The 20,976-nt window shown below is 41.4% G+C and overlaps 1 protein-coding gene across 1 annotated transcript; it reads right to left on the reverse strand.

Moving 5' to 3' along the window:
- Positions 1-4,876: 4,876 nt before the first annotated feature.
- Positions 4,877-17,696, reverse strand: drd4b (dopamine receptor D4b). The gene is made up of 4 exons (XM_012880731.3): positions 17,105-17,696; positions 14,802-14,914; positions 10,245-10,840; positions 4,877-5,452 (listed from the first exon to the last, which is right to left on the reverse strand). Exons 1-4 carry the CDS (start codon positions 17,351-17,353, stop codon positions 5,250-5,252), a joined length of 1,161 nt encoding a protein of 386 aa, XP_012736185.2. The 5' UTR covers positions 17,354-17,696; the 3' UTR covers positions 4,877-5,249.
- Between the last annotated feature and the right edge of the window lie 3,280 nt (positions 17,697-20,976).

The following is a 20,976-nucleotide window of genomic DNA, read 5'->3' on the forward strand; positions in this document are numbered from 1 at the left end:
TGAAGTTTATTTGCAGTATTGTGCAAAAGTAAATGTTCTTACATTTTCCTTTTATGCCTCCAGATCTCCTTAAATGATGCTTTAAAGTGGCCCAAAAGACTTTAGATACAAACTCAACAACAATTGAAAAGTCTGAAAACTATTGAAAGAAGCCGCCTCAAGAGATGACAGGAGAGCCAGGCTGCTTTTGGAGCAACTTTTACTGTCCAGATTAGGATTAGATTAGATAATCTCTCCTAGTGGAGGCCCAGGCATTAAAGTAACACAATGTGTCTTAATGCTTAATTTTGTTTGTTATAACAGATTCTTGTTCTCTAAGAAAATTAATTTGAAAATCACTTTTGGAATGCTACTCAGATTTGCAATTATAGAGGAAAACTGAATAAGCCTGCAGTGCCATCAATAAGTAAGTCCAAATAGGCTTCAAATATTTCTGACTGAGATCTCAAAACCCTCAAAAAAGGGGTGAATTTAATAAAGAAAAAGTACCATAAAGTTTTTGTGACAAAATGCCTCTTTCAACATAAAATAGTGCATGAAGTAAAAATTAAATGTAGCAGTTCGTATCAATTCTCTTTCATCAATAACAAAGGCTGTTATGTTGGTGAAGATTCTGTCATCCAGGCCATGATCAATCCAAAAAATGTAAAAAAAATATAATGTGTTGTTTGGAGCGATCGGTTCCAGGTGAATCTAAGCTCTAACGAGGCCTCGTTAGCAGGTCTATAAAGCTTCATTCCAAAAAAGTTAAAAAAACAAAACAACTGGACTTTTTTTCCGAAGTTCGAAAAAAAAAAAAGTCCAGCTGTTTTGTTTTTTTAACTTTTTTGGATTGACCGTGACCTGGATGACTGAGAATCTTCACCAGTCTATAAACCTGAGAACTTTTCACTACTCCAGACATTTTAAATTGAGAAAGCTTCCTGGATGGGAAGCCAAACGTCTTCAGCTTCAGAAAAGAAGTCCAGTTGTTTTATTTCTTAACTTTTTTTGGAATTAAAAAAGGAATAAACCTGGGAAGGAAGGAGGTCAGTGCCAGACATGCAAATGTTTATTTGTTAATTTGGAACTGTATTTAATTTTAATGATCGCTATAGTTGGGAATCACAGCAGTATGTGGAGACAAACACAGTTAATGTGTGGGATGTCATCTTGGTGAGTTCTGGAGGATTTGTCTTGGTACTTTCTGCAGGCAGCAGAATCCACATCAACCCAGTGCTCCGCAGGCCTGCGCCTGCTGCAGATCACCATTTATAGAGAGCCTAGAACTGTCCATTACCAGGTCTAATTGGCCTTCGCTGACAGGCATTTTTTTTATTAAAGGTTTGCCACTTTAGGAACTCTTTCAGCTTCTTATTTGTAATCTGTTTGCAAACTTCAAATAAATATTGACACAGTAAAATTCAAACCAACTTCTCCTTGAGTTGGGTACATTTTTCTCCACTTCATCCTTTATTCACAAACGTCTCCTTGTGGCTGCGTCCAATAATGATCACATTATAAGATTGTAAGTGAGAATTGAATTATTGGATGATCTGATGCAAAACAATGGTGTGAAGTAATTGTTTAACTTCTCTTCAGCGGTTTTCTTCTTGTTCACTGGATGTGAAAATTATGCGGAATTTAATCACATCCATGATTAATTCACCAGCGCCAAGTGAGATCGCCAAAACCTTAATTAATTACCCCTTAAACCACAGGTGCCAGGCCCGGGGCGATCCTTGGAAACAAGTGTGTTTGTTTTGAGAGAGAACGAGGCCTGTAACCCACAAAAACCTACAGGAGCTCCACCAACGCTGCCTGTCCATCTGTCTTCGGTCAGTAAATCAATCGTTCAATAGAAATATAGCCAAATTGTTCAGTCTAAATATCCATCCATCCATTTTCTGACTCGCTTTATCCCTCATGGGGGTTCACACACACCTAAGGAGAATTTAGAGAGGCCAATAGCGTACCGCGCACGTGACGTCACCGACTCAAGAGCAACGCCCCTTTTGCCGCTTAGGTAGGACATACAGGTAGAGAACGCCCGTAGCAACTAGCTATTACACGCGCAACAGAACCAGCGATATGACCGACTTTACAGCCGTTAAACTTTCCCAAGACGATGTTCCAGGCGCACGGTTTACTGGTCGCACTGTCGAAGAACACACCAACCTTCAGCTCAAACGATGGCTTGAGTGTCGAGGGCTTAAAAAGACCGGAAAACGGGCCGAGTTGATCGAACGGTAAGCTTTGTTTTTTTTTTTCCAGCGTGGCGGTCATGGCGTCGTCGGCCGTTTTTTTGTTTGTAATCACCGTCCAGGGATCGCTATATGTTTAATGTTTGTCTTATTTGAAATGTTTTTGGGTAAGCTATCCTGGTAGCAGGCTATCATGTTAGCGCCTGCTACCATGATAGCCTATATGCTGTCATGGTAGCAGGCGCTACTTTATTAACATGTCGGCCACCAAAATACTCTTACCTTGACTTGATGTCGCTGGAATTGGGTCAGGATGTTCTTCGGTTAGGCCCTTTCCTCCAACAAAATGCTTGCTACATATGTAGGCCGACCGCACCGGTGTACCCAGCGCACACATTTCTCCTTGGCAGTCTTGAAGAAAACATCCTTCATATGTGGCCGATCAGCGTACCTCGAGTCGCTGTTGCCCGTTCCATAGCAACAATGTTTAAAAACCATGGTCTTAGATTTGGAAAAAGCAGTCGTTTACCGAGTAAAACCAAGGGTAACGCACGTCTCTTTTACAGCGAAACAGCAACGGACTATGCAAGTTTGTCCTACTGCGTACCACGTGATGTGACGTTACGTTTCTAAAAATAGCTTGCTCGCGGTACGCCATTAACCTAACCGTCATGTTTTTGGACTGTGGCAGGAAGCCAGAGAACATGCAAACTCCATGCAGAAAGATCTACAGCTGGACTTGAACTCAGAACCTTCTTACTGCAAGGCTACAGCGCTACCCACTGGACAATGTGCAAATATGTCTAAATATGTTACATATAAAAAAAACAGACCCTTAACGTGACGCGAACTGACAGAAAAGTTCAGATTGTTGAACTCCGCTCTTGTCGCGCGTTCACAGCAGCGTTCGCATTGCCGACCGTTAATTCGCTCCTGGTCGCCCCTCTACGTCGAGATGACGTGTAAATCACTCCATTCCCACGTTTAGTTCTCAACGCACCATGTAGACGACACAGTACGCACAGGGCAGAAGGTTATCTGGTCATTGGAGCACCGCGCCGTCTGTGGTAGAAACCAACACTGCACATCATCCTGAACTCCCTGCCCCCATGGCGACACACGGTGGTGGTAGCTTCATGGTGGACTGATGCTTTTCTCTCAGGAGGGACAGAGAAGCTGGTCAGAGTTGATGGGCCAACGGGTCCTGGAGGTAAAGAAAAGCTGTGGAGTGGAGGTTCACCTTCCAGCAGGACGACCACCCTGAACAATGATTCATACGTATTAATGTCTTAGAATGGCCTAGTCAAAGTCCAGATCACAATCAAACTGGTAATCTGTAGCAATATGAAAACTATGGTTCACAAATGTTCTCCATCTGATCTGGAGGTTAAGCTGGAGGTGTTTTCCAAAAGTAGAGGAACGTTGTCGGTGTCGGCGGTCTCAAACTCCAGTCCTGCAACGTTTAGTTCAGGGGTGTCCAAAGAGTGGCCCGGGGGCCATTTATCTTTTAATCACTATATTATTTACATTCTCTTTAATTTCATATCAAATGGGACCTCAACTATCCAATGACTTAAATGCAGACTTTTGTGCACAAACTCTGCTTTTATTTGTTTATTAAAGTTGTTTATTAAAGTTGGTATTAAAGATTCAAAGAAAGACTGACCCTGATCCAGTTCTTATTGCTAAAGATAGACAAAAAAAATTATTAATGATAAAAAGTCAATCGATTCCAAGAGATTTTGAAAACTGAATGACCAAAATGTAATTTGAAAAATGTGCAAAACTATTTTTGGATTTATTTGCATATTCTCATTCAGACAGAAAATCTGACTGATTTAATTAAAATATGTCATGCACATACTTTGTGGACCAGGTTAATAAAAAAAAATCCCAATAGATTTTTGTAATAAATAAAAAATAGTAATAATATATATATATATATATATATATATATATATATATATATATATATATATATATATATATATATATATATCGTATTTTTCAGATCATAAGTCTGGAATATAAGTCGTATAAATCATAAAATATGTCAGAAGGACGGAAAAAAAAACCATATATAAGTTGCAGAATCTTCGAAAAAAAGTGTGACTTATAGTCTGAAAAATATGGTGTATATATTTTGTGGTCCTAGTGTTTTTTTGACTTTACTATTTTGCCCACATGAAGGAAAATTTGGACAGCCCTGGTTTAGATGCCTCTCCACAACATGCCTGACTCAAGTATCAGCTGATGAGCAAAACTGGATAACTTGGCTGGGCGTCCCTTTTGTCTGTCGTCAGTCTGCTCTGCTGCTAATAGATGATCAAATGGTTTACTTTATTCATAAAAGTATCTTTTTTTTTGTATTGCAGAATGAAACGCAGAGCTTAGTCAAACTGTGAGAGTCACGTTTTTCATGTTCAGGTGTGTTCTGCCATAGGAAGTAAAAGTTAAAAACCTGTAGAGACAAAAAATACCTGCAGCTGCGCCTGCTAAGAAGTGACTCAGGGAGCCGAATACAAACGGATACAAACCCTACAGATGTTTAAAAACCGTGCATCTTTTTCCCTTTGCTTTAAAATTATGCTTCTGTTGGTGTCTCATCAAGTTCCCTTAAAAGAAAGGCAAACGTTGTGGTTCTAATGTGACAAAATGTGAAACGTTTATTACAAAGCTGTGTGTTCAGAGCCCCACAAGTTAAAACGTTTTTTGGACTAATGAGAACAAATGTCAAAATATACACAGAACTGTGAGCAGAAGGAAACCAGATTGAGGGGTAACAGTCGGCCTCCTTGCATTCCCACATCTAGCTCTAGTCGTGTTCCTCAGGCTCCTTATTAAGGTGTTCATCAGGTGCTGCTGCTAGTTTCCTCCAAAAGAAGGTAAAATCAAATCTTTATTTCAGACAAAACAAAGTCGGTTTATATTTTACATAAATCCTTAAAAGTTAGAGATGAGACCAGGATTTTTTTTTTCTTAGCAAAATGTTCTTCTTGGTTCCAGTTCAATTTGCAAACGTCCTCTGGTCCTTCGGCCTGACGGCTCTGCGGAGGGAGCCTGGTGTCAGCAGCAGCTGCGGAAACATTTCTTGAAGAACTTCTTGAACTCCGTGTTGAAGATGGTGTAGATGATGGGGTTGAGGGCGCTGTTGACGTAGCCGAGCCAGGTGACGGTGCTCATCAGGGCGATGGGGATGTTGCACGTCAGACACAAGGCGCGCATCGTGTGCACCACGAAGAACGGCGTCCAGCACAGCAGGAAGCAGCCTGCAAGAGGAAGAGGAGGAGCCGCGTCAAACCCACCCGACGAAGACATCTGGTCTGATTTGATCTGTGCTACGGAGGAAAACATTGGGTCTGTTTTTACATAGGAGAAATTAAAAATGCACAATAAAAGAAGCTGAAACATTTAAGATATTTGGAAACGTTTGAAGTGATAAAGCAGAAAAAATGTTAATCCTGTGCTTCTAGTTAGAGTGGCTCATGTTACTCTGAGCTACCTCTATAGTTATGCTGCTATAGGCTTAGGCTGCTGGAGGACATCAGGGTCTATTTCTCTCACCCTGCTGAGTTCTCCTACTGCTCTCCAATCTGCATTGTTTGTTGTTATTTCAGCTTTTAACTTTTTGTTCTCTGTCATTCTTCTCTTCATAGAAGGTACACCTGGTCTGGCGTTCTGTTAGCTGTGACATCATCAAGGGAGGCAGATTATCCTCTATTACCATCTAACATAGAAAGTACTCCTGGGTCAATGTGAGCTTCTGTGCTTTCTGTGTCTCTGCTCTGTCTTCTCTAACATAGAAAGTACTCCTGGGTCAATGTGAGCTTTTGAGCTTTCTGTGTCTCTGCTCTGTCTTCTCTAACATAGAAAGTACTCCTGGGTCAATGTGAGCTTCTGGGCTTTCTGTGTCTCTGCTCTGTCTTCTCTAACATAGAAAGTACTCCTGGGTCAATGTGAGCTTCTGGGCTTTCTGTGTCTCTGCTCTGTCTTCTCTAACATAGAAAGTACTCCTGGGTCAATGTGAGCTTCTGAGCTTTCTGTGTCTCTGCTCTGTCTTCTCTAACATAGAAAGTACTCCTGGGTCAATGTGAGCTTCTGGGCTTTCTGTGTCTCTGCTCTGTCTTCTCTAAGCCCCAGTGGGTGGAGGCAGATGAGCGTTTACACTGAGCCTGGTTCTGGTTCTGCTGGAGGTTCTCCTCCCTGTTAAAGGGGAGTTTTCCTCTCCACTGTCGCTTCATGCATGCTCAGTATGAGGGATTGCTGCAAAGCCATCAACAATGCAGACGACTGTCCACTGTGGCTCTACGCTCTTTCAGGAGGAGTGAATGCTGCTTGGAGAGACTTGATGCAACCTGCTGGGTTTCCTTAGAGAGGAAACTTTCTCACCAACCTGGAGGATCTGATGGAGTCTGACTTTGGAAAGAGCCTTGAGATGATATGTTTCATGAATTGGTGCTATCTAAATAAAATTGAATTGAACTGTAGTAAGTGCTCCAGTTAAATGGGTTGATGGCCGTACAGTATAAGACCGACCAGGTTCTGGTGTTTCTGATCAACCGCTTGATTTGATTGATCATCATCATCATCATCATCATCATCATCATCATCATCATTAGTGTGGGCACTTCTCTAAAAGCAGGACTTTTGGCAGTTTTCTATTCTGGATCAGGCAGGTGTGAGTTAACGCAGTGCAAAGACATCAGGAATGACTCTCACTGCAAAATGGAACTAAAGGTAAGTACGTTTTTCTTTAAATGTGTGTATTTTTCCTAGATTTAGCAGCTAAATAAGACTATTTGCTAATGGAATGAGTATGTCTACCCCTAAGATGAGATAATTAGTTATTCTACACTTGAAATAAGATGATGGAGATGAATTGTTCCTATTTTAAGTGCGAAAATCTTATTCCATTGGCAAATAGTCTTATTTAGCTGCTCACATCATGGAAAAATACACTCATTTCAAGAAAATTTACTTACTTTTAGTTCCATTTTGCATTGCTCTGGAGAGATGTCCAAGGACAGAAATGTTGGATGCTGAGGTTTTTTTTTTAAACATCAGCACAAACATCTCAGACTAACTACCAAGCATGGTGGTGGAGGACTGATGATCTGGGCTTCTTATAACTGGACCATGAACTCCTCCGTTCAAAAAAAGAGTCCAATTTGAGTGCAGGATGGACCAGGCCGGGTCATTATCAGGCCAATGACCCAAAAAGCAGCGGCAAATCTACAAGAGCACGCCTGAAAGAAGAGAAGAATCAGGGAGTCGCAGCGGCCTAGACAAAGTCCAGACCTCAAGTCCAGACTTTAGGAGAGCTGTGCAGAAACAAATGTCCACAAACCTCGACAAACTGAAGCAATGCTGGGACGAATGGGTCAAAACTTTTGAAGTTTTACTAAAATCAGAATAAGATTTTCATCAGTTCATGTCAGACGCTGAAAAATTTGAGACATCTTTTAGTTTGAAGTTTTGGATTTCCTTTGATTCTTCATGTTTGGCTGCACCCAAGGTGTCTTTGTTCTGGAAGGTTTTATGGTCTCACCGCTCAACGTTATTAAACCGATGTTGACTGAAAATCTGTTTGGCTGTGTGGTTTGCACCCTAATCATTAGTTTTATTCTCAGCATGGAGAGCTGGGAATAAAGAGGAACCATCTCTGGTGTCTGGCTGAAAGCAGCCGCTGAGTGGATCTCAGGCTGTTTCCTCCGTCTGAGTTTAACGTCGTGTGTTGTGTGATAATTGGATTGGAGGCATTAAGCCGTAACAGGACCGCAAGAAGAGCTGCGGTTGGTCAGGAGCGCCGCTTTTATCCCGGGACTCAGGATGACCTGCAGGAAGGTCGACCTCCTCACCGCGTCCACAGCTTCAACACTAAGAGCTTCAAAAAGACTCAAATGTGAGCGTTTAGTTTGATCAGGGGCAGAAAATCACCACAGAAATAAAGGAATGCAATAAAACGGTAGTTAAAGACACTGATGCTGGGTTCTTTTAATAATTATCCAAAGTAGGGCTGGACGATATGGACCGAAAATAAAATCTCGATATTTTTAGGCTGTATGCTGATTTACAATATTTACCTTGATATATTTCTCTTTTCATAAATTAGAAAAAGGCGTCTCTGAACCAAAGTTTTATCCCAAATGTCTCACAGGCACATTTTGAACAAAAAGCTGTAGATAAATGAGAAATAACTGAAATATAACCTGCTAATTATAGTGTAACATAGACCATCTTGATATAAACGATATTGTCTCATCTTTAAAAAAAAATCTCAATATTTTGAGATATCCAAAGTGAGCAACAGCTGCAGGCTGGATGTCATAGCTTTGTAATAGGGCTGACCTTAATCGGATCGTTTTATCGTTACCACGATAAGAATTTTGGTTTATCTTGACAACAAGAAATTCCAATTAGTAAAAAACTGCCAGTATTGTCAGGATTGTTATTTTAGCTATTTTTGTATCATCTTTTACTGCGTGCAGATGATAAAAATCACTTTTTTATGTATCTTTTGTCCTGATGAAACACATATCAAATTTGGTTTTAATATATGTTACATTATTAAATGTTTTTTATGGGCAGTATTAGTATTTATGGGGCTAAAATGAAGTCAGGGCCACAATGTTACCTAAAAAGACAACAAGAAGCTGGTAGTCTTTTATCGTTATCACAATATATCGTGATAAAACTTAAAGTCCACCCCATGTCGTAATAGCGTACCGCGAGCGAACTATTTTTAGAAACGTAACGTCACAATGACGTCACATCACGTGGTACGCAGTAGGGCAAACTTGCATAGTCCGCCGCTGTTTCGCTGTAAAAGAGACGTGCGTTTACCCTTGGTTTTAATCGTTAAAACGACTGCTTTTTCCAAATCTAAGACCATGGTTTTTAAACATTGTTGCTATGGAACCTGCAACAGCGACTCGAGGTACGCTGATCAGCCGCATATGAAGGATGTTTTCTTCATTACTTTCCCGAAATTCAAGAGTGCCAAGGAGAAATGTGTGCGCTGGGTACACCGGTGCGGTCGGCCTACATATGTAGCAAGCATTTTGTTGGAGGAAAGGGCCCAACCGAAGAACATCCTGACCCAATTCCAGCGACATCAAGTAGTGAACAGGTAAGAGTATTTTGGTGGCCGACATGTTAATAATGAAGCGCCTGCTACCATGACAGCATATAGGCTATCATGGTAGCAGGCGCTAACTTGATACCCTGCTTCCAGGATAGCCTACTCAAAAACAATTCAAATAAGACAAACATTAAACATATACCGATCCCTGGACAGTGATTACAAACAAAAAAACGGCCGACGACGCCATGACCGCCGCGCAGGAAAAAAAAAACAAAGCTTACCGTTCGATCAACTCGGCCCGTTTTCCGGTCTTTTTAAGCCCTCAACACTCAAGCCATCGTTTGAGCTGAACGTTGGTGTGTTCTTCGAGAGTGCGACCAGTAATCCGTGCGCCTGGGACATCGTCTTGGGAAAGTTTAATGGCTGCAAAGTCGGTCATATCGCTGGTTCTGTTGTGCGTGTAATAGCTGGTTGCTACGGGCGTTCTCTACCTGTATGCCCTACCTAAGGGGCAAAAGGGGCGTTGCTCTTGAGATGGTGACGTCACGTGCGCGGTACGCTATTAGTAACACTACGTCTGTACAGCTACTGAAGGGTTCTGGTTTCTGCACCAGTAAAGAATAAAATCCAGCGGTATCAAAGACGACTTAAGCCTTATGATTAGCTGAGTTAAAGCTAACAGGTCCAGAAAGGAAACCCAGGCATCAGTCTTCCCATTTAGGGTCGCCTACCAGCGGGACGTCCCTGACAACCTACAAATGGAGTCATCCAGAAGGAACCGGCCACATTGGTCCACCATTAGAGAGTAGCAGAAGAGAGGGGGGGTTCAGAAGTATATTCTGACTTTGGGGGCAAATTAGAGCCACTTTCCCCAGACAGGGAAAACCTGCGACAGAGGTGGACCGTCTCAAAAGTGACGGACCTACCAAAAAAAACAGTCTAGTGAATCCTGGTTCTGGTTCATCGGTTTTACTCACCCACTACAACAGGCAGGACCTTCATAGCTTTCCTCTCCCTGTTGTTGATCTTCGCCCTCTTCCTGACATTTTGCTGGCTGAACCTGACGGTGGGCACAGAGTTCTCTCTGTACTGCCGTGGATAAGGAATCTCCTGCTGGATGCAGTCGCCCGAGTCGTCCAGCCGAGACTGGGCCAGGTCCCTCTCAATGATCCTGGGCAGAGGCATGGGCAGAGCGCCGGGGATGGTCCCGATCATCGGGGGGAGGGCGCCGCCGGCCGCCGACGTCTGCTGCAGCTTCCTGCACGCCTCGATGCTGCTGCGCAGTTTGGCCTTACGGGTGTCTTCCCACCGCTTCAGGCCTCGGAAAATCCCAAAGTAGAGCAGGACCATGATGGGGCAGGGGATGAAGAAGGAGCAGACGGACGAGTAGACCACGTAGTTATTGTCCTCCAGTTTGCACTCTCTGGGGTCGCGGTTCGGCACGTTGTTGATGCCGAAGATTACAGGTGAGGCGACGGCTAAGGCCAGGAGCCAGGTGGCGGAGAGCAGGATGATCTGACGGTAGTCCACATGCTTACGGTTGTAGTTCAGAGGTATGGACACTGCAATGAACCTGAAAAAACAAAAACAAATATGAGCTGTATCAACCCCCCCGAGATGTTTGGTTCTCTTTCAGGTTCTTGTTTAGGAACAGAAAAAAATTCATTCTTTGATTGAAATCAGCACCAACAGCGCCTATAACCCAAATGGGGGCTATAACCTACCCGGTGCTAGTGTTTTAGCCAGTGTTGTAGTCAAGTCACTATGCCTCGAGTCCGAGTCCAGGTTCGAGTCTCCAGTGTTTAAGTCCGAGTCATTAAAAAAAATCTGAGTCAAGTCCTTATTGATCAAGTCGAGTCCAAGTTCCGCACTAAAGTAAGCATAGCCTACATGTTTTTAAACTAAAAAAAACTTCACACTCCACCACATTGCACTAATAATTTAGATATTAAAATCATACACCAAATAATATTCTAATGACATAGAAAAATTATAGCCTAATGATATAAAAAAAAGTTTAGTCTTTTTCTCAATTTCCGAGTCAGAATGATCTGAATGTAGGAGTCCGAGTCCAAGTTCGAGTCATCAGTGCTCAAGTCCAAGTCAAGTCACGAGTCTCTAAATTTAGCTAATGACTCGGACTCGAGTTCGAGTCTCGGACTCGAGTACTAAAACACTGGTTTTAGCACAAGCTTTAAACAAGTTAGCAGTTAGTTTTTGTTCTGACGATTGTTTATTAGGATAAAACGACAAATAATGTTAAAAACAACACAACAAGGTACAGATCTTCAGGGAGAGTCCCTTGGCAAGGTCGAGTAGACCAACATTTTAAAGTTTATATTTCGCAGGGAATTAATTTAAGCACCTGAAAGCGAGTCAAGTGAGCCTCCCTAAAGAAGTGTAGCAACTGTGCTGCATGGTGGAGGCAGCATCATGCTGTGGGGATGTTTCTCAATGCAAACAGGTCATTTTGTCCCATTCCAGTCTTAATGGCTCCTGAAACGCCTCCAGCTCTGCATCGCTGTAGCTCAGGAGCCCAAACCTGGACTGTTTGTTCCTCAGGCTTCAACATGAATTGTTATATAACATGAATTTTTATTAATTATCTTTTAATCATTAATAACAGTTATCTTTTAATAACTTGACATTCAATTAAACAATTCAAGAAACTGCTAAAGTGTATTTATAATATTTATATATTTTTTTGTCTTTGTAATTTCTAAGTTAACGGTTAGCTTTTAAATCATTGTCAAATAACTTAAAATCATGGTCCCTAGCTAACCAATTTTCCAGCCACTGATTATGGGACCAATGAAATGTTTATGTTTTGTGCTGATTTGTTGTTTTATAATTTTAATGTATTGTGCCGATTCTGCTGGGTTTTTATGCTTGTTAAGTAAGCTACCTGTTTTAACAGATGTATTCTGATTTTAACATTTAGCTATTTTTGATGGAAGCATCTTGTCATTTTCTCTGTATTGAATTCATTGTTTTTAATATGGTGACATGAGGGACTACGGATGAAAACTAGCCTTCATGGTGAATTCTGGCATGTTCTGTAATGTGGATTGTCTCTTTTGAAATTAACAACATTATCAGCTGTTTATCCCTGGTTTCATATTGTCTATTCTTTCATTATATATCGCACAAAAAATAAGGTGTGGAGGTGTTTCTTCTTCTACTCATTCTGAGCTGGAAAAGCTTTGATAATATTAAGAAAACGTTTTCTAAAAACAACATTTAGAACCTTTGTTCTCAATCCCAAACAGTAAAGATGTTTAAGTTTACGATATAAATTACAACATAATGAACAAAAGAAAGTTTAATAACTAAGTGAATAAATGAGAGCTAAGTTCCTGAATTAACGGGACAGGAAATGCTCTTATTTTGATATTTTCAGCAGGAAGTGACCTTGTAAAGTAGCAGCTAGCTTAGCAGCGAGAAAATGTTGTAGTTAAGTTTCATTTGTTTCTTAAATTATCCAAAATCATTTAATGCAACATTCATTTGGAGAGGCACTCATGTGGCTACAGCTGACATGAACAGGTCGTTTTGAGTTGTTAACATCCCATAATAATGGTTAATAATTAGCTCATCCTCTCACAGTAAAACCTGCAGCAGCTGCAATTTGTAGCTCACACTCCAGGTTCCTTTACTCTTCATTACAAGAGATAAAAACTGGTGCTAAGACTCGAGCTTCAGAACGCGAGTCCAAGTGGAGACTCGAGTATTTTATTTGCCACTTCAGTGCGACTCGACTTGACTTGAAATCCTGCTTTTGTGTCTAGAGCCGTCAGTGTGGCACCCTCCTATCGTTTAACGAATGTCTTGCATTGAATCAGTATTGCTATTGGTTTAAAGGTTTTTGTGACGTCACCCAGAGAAACTGACATCAGCAGCTCTGCCGTTGTGGGGTATAAAAGCCGCTCCATCTTGAACGTGTGTGCCTCCATAGCGAACACTGTAGCAGACTTAACGACTTTGTCGCTATAAATAGTGACTTTCTTTTTAAAAAAGCAACTAGCAACAAATCTAGCATTTTGTCTGTGTTATAACATGAAAGCACCAGTTGTTAGTCTTGAGGCAACAGCAGTGCTGCCATGAGCCCCTTACTGCTTCCCTCAGCGCTGTCTCACAGGCAGACAGCTGCTGCGCCATCCTGCAACCCGCATGCAGTCAGAGCAAAGAGAGCAGAGAGGAGACCCACTCCGTTTCCACATTGCAAATGAATCATGCATGAGCAAAGCTGCCGGTGATCCTACCCAGGGTTAAGAATGTTTTATTTTTGTAGTGCTTTTCTCAGACAGAGTCACAAAGTGTTGCACAGTAATGAAAAAAAACTATATAAGACAATGAAACAAAGCAGTGAATACATATGATAATATATACCTGGCACTCGTACAGCAGTAAATATGGATAGGAACATGTAAAGGTGGGGCGGTGGAGTTGCTGGCACTGCCGCCTTGCAGCAAGAAGGTCCTTGGTTCAAATACCTTCCTGGGGTCTTTCTGCATGTTCTGCATGTTCTCTCTGTGCATATGTGGGTTCTCTCCAGGTACTCCTGCTGCTTCCCGCAGTCAAAAAACATGACTTTTAGGTTAATTAAGCTCTCTAAATTAAGGATATGGATGGACTAACATTCAGATAAGCTTTTCTCTATTTTAGTTTAGCAGTTTCTGTGTAATTTGTCCTGAGGTTCCCTGAGCAACCACCCACTGACCTGATGCTACACCCTTCAAGCGGCAGCGTCATTAAGAGAATTTTAGAGAATGCATTCTAGGGCTGGGTATCATCTAGGATGAGCCGATTCGATACGATTCTCAATACAGCTCAGCTTGATTTGATTTGACTCCAATATCAATATTTATTACTTTCAAATTAATGCTCAAAGTCATTCAATCAACAAAACCAGCCAAATTTTATTTTTATGTTCAATTTATTGAACTCTGATATATTAACAGGAAAATAAAGTGCATTTGGTTCAATGCATTTAACGTATCACAGAAACCAAAAATGTGCCCAAACGTCTGATTTTAGGGATGAAGGCGCTTCTAAAATCCTGACGGCCATTCAGCAAATTCGTCTCACTTGGACTTCCTCGCTGTGAACAGTAAAGGTGCGCTGTATTAACGCCCCCTAGGGGTTGGGAGGTATATTGATATTGAAAGCCAGAATATCGATCGTTTTTAAAAACATCAATATTAATCTTTGTATCGATTTTTATGCACAGCCCTAATGCATTCTATAAACCTGACACCTCTATCGGTCACATTCTGGCTACTGTTAGTGGAATTATTTTTCTGACCAAAAGTTTTAAATTGTATCATTCTCAATAGAAAGAAGTTTATTTTATTTATTTTTTGGATGGATTAGTAGAACACTGGGAGAGTTCTTGTGGATGTGCACTACTTTATTTTCTGGTTTTAAAACCCTTTGATGCCTGAAGGTTTGATAAATCTGCCTAAAAGTTAGGGAGAAAGTTTCCTTTCAAAATCAAAAACCACAGATCTGGACGACTTTAGTGGGTTACCTACCGGTCCACGCTGATGGCACAGAGGTTGAAGATCGATGCGGTGCACAGCATCACATCCATGGTCATCAGACAATCACATATCGTCATGTTCAAAGTCCAGACTCCACCCTGAAACTGCTCCAAAACACACACAAAACAACTCATTTTCTGAGCCACATTCCACAGTGAATATGTGTAATCCTGTCATACACAAACATTCCTCCTGCTACACAACAGGCCCCGCCCACGTCCTCCTCCAGCCTGTCTGCAGGTGAACGCAGCGGGCCCCGGCGTCCACTCTGACGTCTCTAATCCGGTGACTGCATGCGGACAAACCACCGGTGTGACACGCGGTGGATTACCTCGCTGCGAGGTAACAAGATCACAAACAGGGCTCATTAAGGGGGACTTACAGGGAAGCCTCAGCAGGGCCTCTCTGAGATTTCCAGACTGGAGAGGAAGCAGGTGGTTTTCAGCAATCAGATGAGGGTTAGATTCCAGCTTTTCAACATGTTAGTCTCTGGATAAACTGTGAAAATGAATCATACGTGCTAAATGTCCCCATGTTCCTCTGTTGGTAATTCACCTAGTGAGGCGGTTTGAGATCCATAATCTCTGTCAGGAGTTGCTGAATATCAGACTCTTGAACACTGCTTTTCTCCAGCTGCTCTTACCTTCTCTTATTTACTCTAACTGCCTGGAGATGGAAGACTCTGTGCCTTTTTTGGGCTCTTTCTGCCTCATTTTGCAATTTGTGCATCCATTTGTAGATTTCAGATCACTCTCCAAACCTTTTTTCTTGCATTTGTATTCCTCTTGTCATTTAGGCCTCCACATTTATTTCCCTTCTGTCATATATTTTTGCAAGGCTTCGTGAAATGAAGTTTATAGCCTATATTTGCTGTTTTTGGTGAACGCACATTTCTCTGAGCATTTATTTGGGTTATGGTCATTCTGGAACATTGTTGTGAAGTCTTTATCATGATTGTTTTTACTTCTCTGTTGGTGATTTTTAAGCTAGTTTGGTTGAGGGCAAGGAGTTACATGCATTTCCTGTATTCAGTTCTCTAAATTCATAAAATATTTTTTTTACAGTTTTTTGTAGAGTTTTCTGTGCTTCAGCAGACCTAAATCAGAGGAATGCATCGTTAACAGCCTTCTGCTGCATCTGTGGAAATGTGGAGGAGGTAATTCGGATACCTGGGTCAGGTGTGTTGGAGCATGGACACATGCATTGACTTAAGAAAGGGATGTATCATGCGTGGTGATGGTGCAAATGTAGAGAATGTTACATGTGTAGAGGTCTCAGCCCTCGGCACAGCCGTGGTGCATTGCTGCATGTCTTTTCCCTCTTGCTCAACATAATTTCTTGTCAACTGTCGAGTAAAGACCACTAGTGCCAAATTAAAGTAACTCATTAATATACCGCCATTTGACAACAAATCTAGCCTGAAAGCATAATAAAGTATAAAATTATAAGTGTTTATATTATCATTCAGGTTGGTCAAAAGGTTTTCTCTCTAAGGAAACCCAGCAGGTTGCATCCAGTCATCGACTTGCAGTGTTCACTCCTCCTGGATGGATGCACATGGAGCCACAGTGGACAGTTGCTGGCATTGAGTCGTTGACTTTACAGAAATCCCTCAAACCAAGCATGCATGCAGTGGAGAGGATTACAATCACAAAATGTACTTTTTACCATGATTTTATGTGATAGACCAACAGGAAGCAGTGCATCACGATGAAGATAAAATATACATACATGCTTTATGTACCTTTTACAATTAAAAATCTAAAGAAGTAGCAGGTACTTTTATTCAACACTTTACTTTGCTACCCCTAAATAAAATTCAGAGTAACATGTTGCCTTCAAAAGTCACTTAAATAGCAAAAAGAGTTCGACTGTGTGTACTTTATTCTGAGCATAAATGTAGTGGCGGTGGCAGCATCATGGCTTCTGCCTGCAGAGACAGGGAAGCAGGACAAAGTTGATGGGAAGGTGGATGGAGCTGAATCCAGGACAATGCTCTGGGGAGGGGGGGGGGGGGGTGTTCACCTTCTCTTTGTACTGAGATAAATGTACTAACTGGGGGACTCTTGTACCCGCTAGGTGGCTGGTAAAGGCAGTTGGTCGCACCGGACTTTATTTTGGGGTAACAGAGTGAAGGGGGGCTGATCGAAGGCACAATTTTCAGATTTTTCTACAGAAAACTGAAAACCAGACATCACCTGTTGCTACTTTTCACAACTATGCATTACATTTTACTGGACTATCCCATAAAATCCCGGTTCAGCCCGGCGCCCCCTCGGTAATTGCCCTCTTACCTCTGCGTAAACAAAGAGCGGCAGAACCAGAACCGCCAGCAGCAAATCCGCGAACGCCAGACTCACTATGAAGTAGTTCGTTGTAGTTTTTAAAGCCTTCTCCAAGTAAACGCTGAGGCACACCAACACGTTTCCAGCAGTGACGGTAATGATCAGCAAAATCCCGAATATGAGCGCTGGGAAGTTGTAGTGCGCGACTTGAGCCGCTGGCAGCGACTCGTTGAACAGATCGGTGGAGTTGTCCGACATGGTCCCTGGTGGTCGCAGACAGAGGCCCTTATCCCACCGGGAACAGGTCTCTCCGGTGGGATTTTCATCTATGAAGCAGAAATCCGGCAGCTACGGGATAAACAGCGGGTTTCCAGGTGAAGGCGCTTCGACTTGTTCCGGTGCGCAACGCTCTCCGTGCGCAAAAACCTGCCCGCTTCATCCGATCTTACGCAGCCCACTTTCCACTTTCTTCCCCATGTCTCCCACGGTTGTTCCAGACAGGCTCCTGCTGCATTACGTGGATCTGTTTCCCCGCCGTCTTCCACCCTGCTCATGCAGGAACAATTTAGCGCAGGGAACGAATCAGAAGGCAAGAGCAAATCCTTGCGCGCAAATCTTCTTACTGCGGCTCTGCTCGGTGTGTGTGAACAAGCTGTGCAGGGTGACGAATCAGCGCCAGAGCTAACTAACGTGGAAATAAAATACTTTAATCACCAAGTCGGACAGGTGACTGAGAGTCCCAAAGTGACGACCTAGGGTTAGAAATACGTTTTGTTTTTTTTTGGAGCAAAAAGACCAGGACTGTGAGAATATGTCTGCTATAAAGTCTATAAATGTTGTGTCTTAACAATCAAAGTAATCTCAGTCTTATTCGGGTGTATGGAAAAACAAAATGCTACACTGAGGCACAACATGCATTGTGCAGAGGAGAGAGTCGAGTTGACAAGACATATAGACAGATATGCAAAGACCTTGGAACTAATTATTCAGGCAAATCAAACCACAAAAGCAAAGAGACAAGATACTGAGCAAAAACAAAGGACAGAGCACAAGAAAGACGTTATAATTACTAATAGGAGGAGAATTTTTTTTAATATTGGATGCATAAAAATATGAAATTAAACCTCAACAGATTCCCAAGTCAGAAATTGCTGCTTCTGCAGGATTTAAGAAGGTAAATAGCCAAGTGATGCGGATGAAATGCAGTTAGTAACAGAATATTATAATTCCCACATTTACAACGGCAGTTCATGCACCTGAATGCTCTGCAGCAGATTGGTGTGTTGAATGATTGCCAGGGGGCATCACACAGGCATCAGCAATAATCGTAAAGAAGCTATTGCTGCTCATCAACCCTGGAAGGTTTTGGTGACAATTTCCAAACTATTTAAAGTCCATCATTTTGTAGAGAGAAATATTGTTTACTAGTGGAAACCGTCTCAGACAGCTGCCAGTAGTCACAGGGCTGGACGAACCTGCAGATGCATGTAAAGCTCAGAGAAACAAACAAAAACCCAAGAGCTCCATCTCTGACTCTACAGGCCTCAGCTAAAGGTTAAAATTCAGGACTGGAAAATGAGAAAAGGACACACCACTTATAGATTTGCAAATGTATATCTCAGTGTACCATAAACCTTCTGGAACAGTGTCTTTTTTAGATGGAGACAGTGACAGGTGAATAAAAATGGCTTCTTATGCACGAGGAAACACGCCATCAATAAAAAAAAAGTCCTGGTGGTAAAACCAGGAGAGAACAACAAGTGGTAAAAATAAACAGAAAGGCACAATAAGTGGAAAAATATCTATTTTATCACAGCAAAACATTTCTGTCCAACAGCAATTATAACCAAGCTTTCATCAAGGTGATCTGGAAAATACAGAAAGAGTCTTTCTTATGAGCAGAGGATTTACAAAAATGGAATATCACCTTCAATCATGAAAAATTATCCTCCCCATCAATAGCTTTTGTTCTTAAGAAAAATACTTTATTCATCATCGAGTTCTGGGTTATATTCCCAGCAGAACAATGCAGAAGGTCTCACTCAACTATAAGCACATAAAAAAATATGCACATAAGCCTAAAATTAACATTAGAAATTGAAGAGCAAATGCATTAAAAAGAGATACTGTCTCTGAGTAAAATTACAGTCAGAAATAAAAACAGAAATGTGACTTTATGTAATCTCAGTTTTTGTTATTTTTTTGGGTATATCTGTATGTCGTTTTATTGAGGAATTTCAAAATTTTTGTATTTAGTCTCATTTCTAGGAATCTTGGTCATATTAGTTAAAGCTTTCTGACTTTTCTCTTTCATAACTTTCCATCTGGGGGGAAAAGCTGTCGCTCCTCTGGAGAATTTGCTGCAGAAAATGAAACTTGTTTGAGAAACGTAAGACTCTGCGACACTTTGAAGTTCACATCTATAGAGTTGTGCTTTTTTTTCTTCATTCTATAATTAAACGCATCATAATTAAAAGTCACAACTTCTTATCAAGTTTGGGACTCCAGACTTTTGAAAGCAGTGCAGAGCTGAGAGTGAATCAGGTCAAAATGTTGAAATAACTGCAAGTCACACAGATCTACGGAGATAATGACCAGCCAGCGTTTTTCTCTCACAGGCGGCTTCCAGACAGAATGATCTTCTTTTAGCCAACTCATTATTAGCATTTTTACCTCTGTCTCCCTTTTCATAGACATTTCTGTATTTTTTTAAAGTTGAATATTTTCCTGAAAGTACCACTGGGGTTATGTTGTGCATGAATGAAAATCTGGGCTCCATAAATTAGGGGGGATTCTCACTGACAAACTGCATTAATGACTAATTTAATTAGGCCGGGCAAGGCAAGGCAAATTTATTTGTAGAGCACATTTCAGTCCAAAGACAACTCAAAGTGCTTTACATGATTAAAATGGAGGAAAATAAAAACAGAATAAAAGCAGGTCGGAATAAAATGTAGAAACAAAATAAAACATAGAAAAATGGAAACTAAAAGCAAATATTAAAAACAGTTGGACTACAAACTTAAACTAATGATGTTTCAGTAAAACAGTTTAACTAGAACAGTTAAAGGCAATCCTAAACAAATGTGTTTTTAGTCTTGATTTAAAGGAACTCAGGCTTTCAGCACTTTTACAGTTTTCTGGAAGTTTGTTCCAGATCAGTGGAGCATAGGAACTAAATGCTGCCACTCTGCAATCAATTGTGATTTTTCATGTTCTGTCGTTGGAAAATAATTGATGTTGGAAGATTAAATAGATTTTTTAATGTTTAGTTTTATTTTGGTGACTTAATGATAAATGGTAAATGGTCTGTACGTCAGACGACCCCAAAGCGCTTTACTCAACCCATTCACTCGCTGGCGTTGGTGAGCTACCGGTGGTTTTCCATTCCAGCTGCGCATCACGCCCGATGTGGCCGCAGTCGACATGTCGAGTCCAACATGTGACATTTCATCAGCCACCAAGCAGAAAGATGTGTGGCCTCTGCATTGGACCGTGGTATTGATTTGGGCCCCCCCATCTTTGTTCGGTATTAACAATATACTCTGTAGCTGCCGTGGCTGTTGTGTGTTTTTCTGAATATGATCTGGCCTGATTCTTGTTTCGGTCAGTCACCCAAACAGTGATTCGTCCCCCCGTAGCAAACCACTCTGAGTTGGTTGTCAAAGGACAAAGCAGTACAAAGTGGAGGACACAGGTGTTGGATTCAAAAAGTGGGTATTATTTACCTAAAAACACAAAAAATATTTAACAAAGTTAGAAATTTAACCGACATGCCAATAAAAGAGATTAACTGAAAATACTGAACACAGACAGACACAAACCAAACTGACCTAATGAAATAACACACAAGGGCCCTTAAACACTGGTTTAGCTAAACC

Source organism: Fundulus heteroclitus, chromosome 4, assembly GCF_011125445.2.
Source record: "Fundulus heteroclitus isolate FHET01 chromosome 4, MU-UCD_Fhet_4.1, whole genome shotgun sequence".
In the NCBI taxonomy this organism is placed as follows: Eukaryota; Metazoa; Chordata; class Actinopteri; order Cyprinodontiformes; family Fundulidae; genus Fundulus; species Fundulus heteroclitus.